The sequence below is a fragment of the Meriones unguiculatus genome, chromosome 9 (assembly GCF_030254825.1).
Source record: "Meriones unguiculatus strain TT.TT164.6M chromosome 9, Bangor_MerUng_6.1, whole genome shotgun sequence".
In the NCBI taxonomy this organism is placed as follows: domain Eukaryota; kingdom Metazoa; phylum Chordata; class Mammalia; order Rodentia; family Muridae; genus Meriones; species Meriones unguiculatus.
This window is the reverse complement of record NC_083357.1, coordinates 72,176,663-72,184,354: the sequence shown is the minus strand read 5'-3', so window position 1 is coordinate 72,184,354 and position 7,692 is coordinate 72,176,663. Positions and strand designations below refer to the sequence as shown.

General features: G+C 46.2%; 1 protein-coding gene across 1 annotated transcript in view; it reads right to left on the bottom strand.

Moving 5' to 3' along the window:
• Window positions 1-5,560: 5,560 nt before the first annotated feature.
• The window catches only part of Erich6b (glutamate rich 6B), a 44,337-nt gene continuing 42,205 nt past the window's right edge, over window positions 5,561-7,692 (bottom strand). The window contains exons 11-12 of the mRNA XM_060390656.1: window positions 7,182-7,410; window positions 5,561-5,770 (exon numbers count right to left, since the gene is read on the bottom strand). Of these exons, the coding sequence (XP_060246639.1) occupies window positions 5,561-5,770; window positions 7,182-7,410 (439 nt within the window). The remainder of the gene's footprint in view (window positions 5,771-7,181; window positions 7,411-7,692) is intronic.

Genomic DNA, 7,692 nt, shown 5'->3' with positions numbered 1-7,692 from the left:
TTTTTTCCCTTCTTTCTTTCTTTCTTTCTTTCTTTCTTTCTTTCTTTCTTTCTTTCTTTCTTTCTTTCTTTCTTTCCTTCCTCCTTCCTTCCTTCCTTCCTTCCTTCCTTCCTTCCTTCCTTCCTTCCTTCCTTCCTTCCTTCCTTCCTTCCTTCCTTCCTTCCTCTCTTTCTCTTCCTCCCTCCTCCCTCTCTTCTTCCCTCTTTTTTCTTTTCTTTTCTTTTCTTTTCTTTTCTTTTCTTTTTCTTTTCTTTTCCCTTCCCCCTTCCCTTCCCCCTTCCCTTCCCCCTTCCCTTCCCCCTTCCCTTCCCCCTTCCCTTCCCCCTTCCCTTCCCTTCCCTTCCCTTCCTTTGTAGATCAGGCTGACCTTGAATTCAGGTTTGCCAGCCTCAGCCTCCCAAGTGCTGGGAGGTGTGTGCAACCACCCTTGGCTTTTGACATATCTTGATGCTTCACTAGTTAAAAGGGTATTAATTTTCTGTTAGTGTAACAAATACCTGAGATAAATCACTTTACAAACACAAAAAGCTTGTTTTGGCTCTCAACATGATTTATTAGGGACTGGGCCTGTTTTGTAGTGTGGAGAATAATCTACCATAGCCATTCTTGGTTTTGAGTGAGTGAGTTTATTAATTATATAGCAAACACAATTAGAATAAATAGCAAGTAGCAGTTAAAGCCTCTGATAATAACAAAGTAGTATCAAATGAGGTACTCATAGTATCCAGCACACATTGAAACAGCCTGATTTAGAGCAAACAAAGAGAACATCAAATTGGGCTTCCCACATCCAGCAGAATCAAGTAGGGATGCTAATTCTGAGCTTTCTCTTCATGGATGAGCTTTCAGCTTCCCCTTCCCAGGTAGACATTTTTATACATGGGACAAACAATAGTAACCTCTGCTGGAAATGGTTCACTTTCTTGCTGTTTCTCCCTGTCCCTTGTTGCAGAGCCAGAGGGGTCTACCTGACTGGGCCAGCCTGAGCTGGGAGAGGGCCTTGGGGCACTCTTGACATAAACACAACTCTGAGGGACATCTCGTACAGCACATGACAGTTTACCATTTTATACTCCCATCGCTTTGGGGCCTGTGGCAAAGCCGCATGGCGTGGGCGCGGGAGCATGGTACAGCATAGCCACCCCTTGCACGGCTGGGAATCAGCAAAGCACAAGGGTGTGCGGGTACCAGTAACCAGTTCAAGAACCCACCTCTGACCAGAAGGCCTCCCCTGTAAACAATTGCACTATCTTTGAGTAGCACCATGGGCTGGAAAACAAAAAAACACATGGAAGTTTGGGAGACATTCCAGAGCCAAACTAGAGTGAGAGAAAGTGTTTTTTTTTTTTTTTTTTAAAGATATTTGTGAGACTGCCAATTTCCGGAGTACTGTCAGCACAGATGGTTTCATTGAAATTAAGTAGTGTTGTAATAATAATACAAACACAATTGTATTTTCCCCTTGGTTTAACAATCCCAGATCTTTTAATTCTCCCCTGCTGGCACCTTATAAATAGGACATACAGTCAGTCTTTTAAAGGGGGCTGTGTGTTAAAGCAGTGGTTCTCAACCTGTGAGGCATGACCTCTTTGGCAAACCTCTGTCTCCAAAAAATATCTACATTACAATTCATAACAGCAGCAAATTACAATTATTAAGTAGCAACGGAAATCATTTTGTGGTTGGGGTCACCACAGCACAGGGAAATGTAATGAGGTTTGCAGACTAGAAAGGCTGAGACCCACTGGGTTAAAGGAACCTGGCGGTGTTGGTGGTAGCCCCAGTGCAGGACAGGGATTTGACATCCCCCCCTTGGGGTGCTTTCTCTTTTCCAGTTTGTCTTTTGTCTTTGGTGGAGACAGCGTTTCGCTGCGTTGCCTGGCCTCCCACTCAGCAGTCACCCTGTCTCAGCTCATGCAGAGGTGGTCTTACAGTGGAAACCCTTCTGGAAAGGGTGGGGCTGGTGGAAAGCAGCATAGTGGCGTCTGTTTATACAGTCGCCTGACAAATGTCTATTTCCTCCGTTAAAATACGAGGGGAAAGATTTTCCAGTTATACAGATACGCCCACTGCCAGTCAGCTGTAGTATTTGAATTCTGATACAAAACATGAAGGTCTAATAAATGGGCTCTCCTTCCCAAAGCCAACCATTAAGTGTTTGGCATACAGCTTCCAGACTTTCCTATGTATATCTTAAGACAATTTTTCTTACCAAATTGGGCTCTGTTACACATTTAGTTGAGTTTTAATTAGTAAAATTAAATTACTAATTAATTAGTAAAAACCACACATTCATTGGCTGAAGTGTTTTCAAGTTGTACGTGAAACATTTTGCTCCTAAATATTCAGCATCAGTCTCTTAAAGAATAATACTCTTTTTTCAAGTCCCAGTATTAACACATCTAAAAAACAAATCCAGTATCTAAGATGTAGTCTATATGGCAACTTACTTACTATGCCTCTACTGCCTTACAGCTTTTCAAAGTCTGTATTTATACATTTGACTTGGTTGTCAACCTCTCTTCAGTCCCTTCCTCTCCTCGTGTGCATGCGTGTGTGTACTGTGCATGCGTGTGTGTAGGCCCAAACTTGATACCCAAAGTCTTTATCAATCTTCCTCTTATATATACTGAGGTAGGGTCTCCTACCTGAACCCAGTGCTCCCGGATTTGGGAAATCTAGCTATCCAGCTTGCCTCAGGAATTCCCTCCCTGCCTCCTGAGTGCTGGGACTATGGTTGGGCCCTGGAGTCTGTGCAGCATTTATTCGCGTGCTGGAGATCTGGGTGCCTCTCCTTAACTTTTTTGATGACTAGCTCTCCTTTCTTTCTCTTGATTTTGTTTTAAGCAGGCTCTCTTATATAATGAACCAAAGCCTGAGTTTTCCCATTAGTAAATGAGATACTCTAAAGTTACAGTATATACAGTCTTCCTAAATCCATAAAATGTCAAGGCGGACAAGCACTTGGCTGTAACAAGCAAAACAGTACCCCCTTCTCCAACAACACAAGTTGCCAGGGTGCTCTGTAGCAGTAGCCTGAGCAGTGGTAATGGCTTCATGCCCATTATTTTCATCAGGGACAGAAGCAATGCCTGAATAGCTTTAGGTTGTCCTCCCAAGTGCATGGGGTCCTGAGACAATGTGAAAGAAGGAATTATTTTGGTTCATGGCTTCAGTCCATGCTTGTTTGGGCCTGTCTCTTTGGGCCTTTGGTGGGCTGAGTGTTATGGTGGGAAATGAATGATAGAGCAAAACTGCTTATTTTATGCACCAAGGAAGCAAGGAGAGAGGGGCCCAGGGGCCCAATATCTCTTTACCAGTTATCCAACTTTCTTACACCGGACCCTACTTCTGAAAAGTTCCTCTACCTTTCAATAGTGCATCAGGCTGGGGAGCAAGCCTTTGATAGAGGTGGGGATGGGACAGGAGAGACATTTAAGATCCAAAGCACAGCTGTAAGGAAAAGGGATTCTATGTACGTCGGGCATGGAGGATGTGCCAAGAGGTCATTAAAACATTGGTGTTGGTGTGCAGAGGGATGCCAACAAAGTGCCACATTTGTCACAGCACCTTGCAACAGTGTTCTGTTTCTGCCACTCACCGATAAGGGATGTCAGTCCCAGAAAAGTGACAATGTCCCACACAAAAAAGTGACAGTCCCACCAAAGTGGCACCTCTGAAGCCTTCTTCCTCTGGCTCCATTTCAGCTGCTCAGGTAATGGTTGGGGGTGGTGACGTTTGTTGAAAGTATGTGGCAGCCAGTGGTGAGTCATAGGCAGGTAGGTTACGTGACGGCACTTGGGTATGATTGTTCATGCTAGAGAATGGCTAACTGCCAGCCTTGGCTGAGAAGTGTTTGGTTTTCTTGGTTTAGGCTGGGGTTAAGGTTATCCTGGAAAGAATGGGTACCCTGTGTCTATATAAAAGGCACTTTGCTGGGGGCTGGGTGCCAACTCTTCCTTTTTTACCAACTACTCTACCCCATGGTAGGATATCATGGAGCTTTGCAGTAAACAAAGCCTTTGCCACACTGGATTAGACCCAGGGTGTCTAATGAAAGGAGGGTGAATCAGAGACCTCTAGGGTCTTCAAGAATCCTCAGGAGACAGACACCTATGAACAGATGTACAGACCAACTCTCTAGGACAAGGTGGGTGTCCCAGGACTGGGCCTTCTGGGCTCTGATGCAGAGGTCATTGCCACTTCTTTGGAGGAGTGTTTCAGGTAGGTGACTACGGATTTTCTGCTTTGGTCCAGCTACTGAGCTGATCGTTACCAGTGACCCAAAGAGTCCCAGATATCTGAGGAGTCAATTGGGCTTTGGTTCAGCTTCTAGTTTAGGGAACTGAGTACAGACTGCTGTTGGGTTTCTGTCTGGGTTTCCTTTTGCTGTGATGGAGCTGATTAGACAGTTGGCCATCTGTGTGACAGGGTCAGTGTTAGTGACAGCCTTGAAGGCAGTGTAGAAATAGTGGGGTCCAAGAGTGAGGATTTTCTGTTGCATTCTTAGCCTGGCATGAGCGGCAGCATTCTGCACCATTCTTCAAGTGTGCCAAAGAAGAGGAGGCATGGGCTTGAGTACTAGTACTCTAGTATTAGGGACTAGAGAAGGGTGTGACTTGGGCAATGCCAACAGCATCTTATTGACCAGGACAGTCTTCCAGAGGGCCTCGGGATAGACTGGGATAGATGTGGATCCTGTGACAAAAGTGGATGAAGGGCAGGTGTGTTTGTGGGGGGGGACCTTGAGGTTTGGAGGTACACTAAGGTGGCAAATCAAACAAATAACTGTGTAGTTACAAGAGTGATGTCCCTAAGCAGACAGGTAGCTTATAGGATGTAAAGGAGGTCACTGTGCCTCTCGCGGCCTCAAGAAAAAAAAAAATGCTATCTGTGTCACAGAGCCTGAACAGCACTTAACACACGGCCAAACTAGCTCATGGCCCAGGCATGGTAAATGGTAGTCAGAATGATGACTGAAAAGACCATGGACAGAGTGCGGGCTGATGCCGTAAACCAAGGTGAATGCAGACACCTGAACTTTGACATTTGTGGAGGGGTTGAGCTACAAGCACTGCAGGGATGCTCACTGTGTGGGTTCAGTTCAAAGATACTGCCTACACAAGTGAATTCAATATTCTCGACTCTGTCATAGCAGGGAGGATTTCTAGGCCCATTTTACAGATGAGAAACTGAGACATAAAGCGGCTCACCCAGAGACAGACAGATAATGAAAGAAAGCTTGGTGGTCTATGTCGAGTGAAAGCCAAGTACTGACAGTCATGGAAGAATTTCTGTACCTCAGCGACAGGAGCAAGGGGACAGATGGTGGCCAGTGTTACTTACTAAGATGATAATGTGTCTCCACTAAGTCTTCTCTGAGTTAAGTTTAACTCCCCCAAACTCTATTTTTTAACCCACCCAACAAAGTTGCTACAAGACCTGAACTACAGGTGGACTCTCAAAGACATAAAAAGGTCTTTGTGGGTTCCCTACAGCTCCCAAGGTCTCTCCTTTTCCAAGACAGGTAGTGGAGGCCCGAGACAATTTAGTCGCTGCCCTAGGACCAGAGTCTTGATTTGTTTGCATTGAGGTCCTCGAGTGCCACCTGGGTGACTGCTATGAAGTCTTCCAACTCAGACAGGGTGGAGAGACTCAGCTGCCTACTTATTTTTCCCAGAAGGGCTTGGATCTTCCATGACATTGGGTGGGGGTCTGTCTCCAGGACTGACTTCTTCTTCATGGCTTGAAGTAGTTTCGGTCTTACTGACTGTGGGGTACATAGATGGCTGGGTCAGGATTATTGCTACTCAGATGCTGTACCCACCCGGGATCTAACCCCGCTGTGGCCATGATGAATGTCTCTAGAACTCCCAGGGCAGATCTGACTCACCAGCTCTGCTACCCACAGCTTTTATTGCTGTGTCCCAAATGTCCACCTGGCCTCCTCCTAGGGTCACATGACCTCTGATGCAGGTTGACACTGCTTTCCAGCAAAACTAGAGGTGAGCCAGCCCTGATGTCTGCTGTTCTGCGCCATTTTGGGATATGAATGTGAGAACAGTGCATTTGTGGAGGACCCTGCATTTGGCCTTGACTTCTGACACTGCTGCTGTGAACAAGTGAAGCTCTTTGGGGCATTGGTTTCACTGGTGTGCAAGCCTAAGGTGCTGGCATGTTATGCAAGTGCGTGTAAGGAAAGGAAGGCAATATGGTTGTGGTTGTTTGAATAAAAATGGCCCCCATAGGCTCATAGGAAGTGGCACTATTGGGGTGTGTGGCTCTGTTGGAGGAAGTGTGTCACTGGAGGTGGACTTTGAGGTTTCAGATGCTCAAGCTGGGTATCTCTTCCTGCTGCCTGCTGATCCAGATGTAGAACTCTCGGCTCCTTTTCCATCACCATGTCTGCCTGTGTAATGCAATGCTTCCTGCCATGATGACAATGGACTAAACCTCTGAACTGTAAGCCAGCCCCGATTAAATGTTTTTCTTTATAAGAGTTGCCATGGTATTGGTGTCTCTTCAGAGCAATAGGAACCCTGACTGAGACAATGGTTAACCTTGAGTGTTGAACTGGGTAATGTTTAGACTTTAACACAGCCTTAAAGTCATCTGAGAGGAGAGAACCTCAACTGAGAAAAATGCTTCCATAGATTGGGCTGTAGGCAACCCTGTAGGACATTTTCTTAATTAGTGGTTGATGGGGGAAGAGAGCAGTCCATTGTGGGTGGTGTCATCCCAGGGCTGGTGGCCAGAGGAAGCAAGCCAGTATGGCCTCTGCATCTGCTCTTGCCCCCAGGTTCCTGCCCTGTTTGAGTTCCTTTGATGACCAATAGTGATATGGAAACATAAGTTAAATAAGCCTTTTCCTCTCCAACTCGGTCACAGAATTTCCAGCAACAGAAACCCTAACTAGGACAACTGTCAATCTTGACTGGGGTGAGAATCATCTTGGAGCTTACCAAAGCACACTTCTGTGTGCGGTGATGTTTCAGATGTGGATTCCCTTGATGGATTCTGAATATGATGGCGTTATTATTGGGGTTCATGGAAAGCAGGAGGTGCAGCCTCGCTGGAGGAAGGAGGTCACATAGGGCGAGTCCTTGCACCTATCTTTTCCTCACCCCCCCTTCTTCTAATCCCTTTTCTTTGATTTCTGGTCAGGGGAGTGAAGACTTTACCTTGAACCTGGAGCCCATGTTAAAACAAATCCGCTTCTGTTTGGGGCTGCAGAAGTAGAACATGACCGTGTCCTGGCTCTTTACTTCTATGTGGATGTACTTGTTGAGTTCCAGAGTGATGCATACCACAGGGGGCGCATGAACATGCAAGCTCAGGTTCCACCAGTTCCAGGCCTTATGGGGCTTGTTTTTAGGGAAGTAGTAGCCTAGGATTTTGCTCAGGCTCAACCTGTGGGAAGGAGATGTGTCAGACATTACTGTGCTGGGGCCGGGGTATGGCCCTCCTGATCCCCTCTGACCCTCCCACTTTCCTTTTTCCTCCTGGGACTACTGAGTTTGGGTGAGAGTGCTGGATAGTTTTAGGTCAACTTGACACAAGCTAAAGTCATTTAAGAGTAGGAGACCTCAAGAAGATGCCTCCGTAAGATTCAACTCTAGGACATTTTCTTAATGATTGATGTAGGAGGTCCCAACCCATGTGGATGGTGCCATCCCTGGGCTGGAGGTCCTG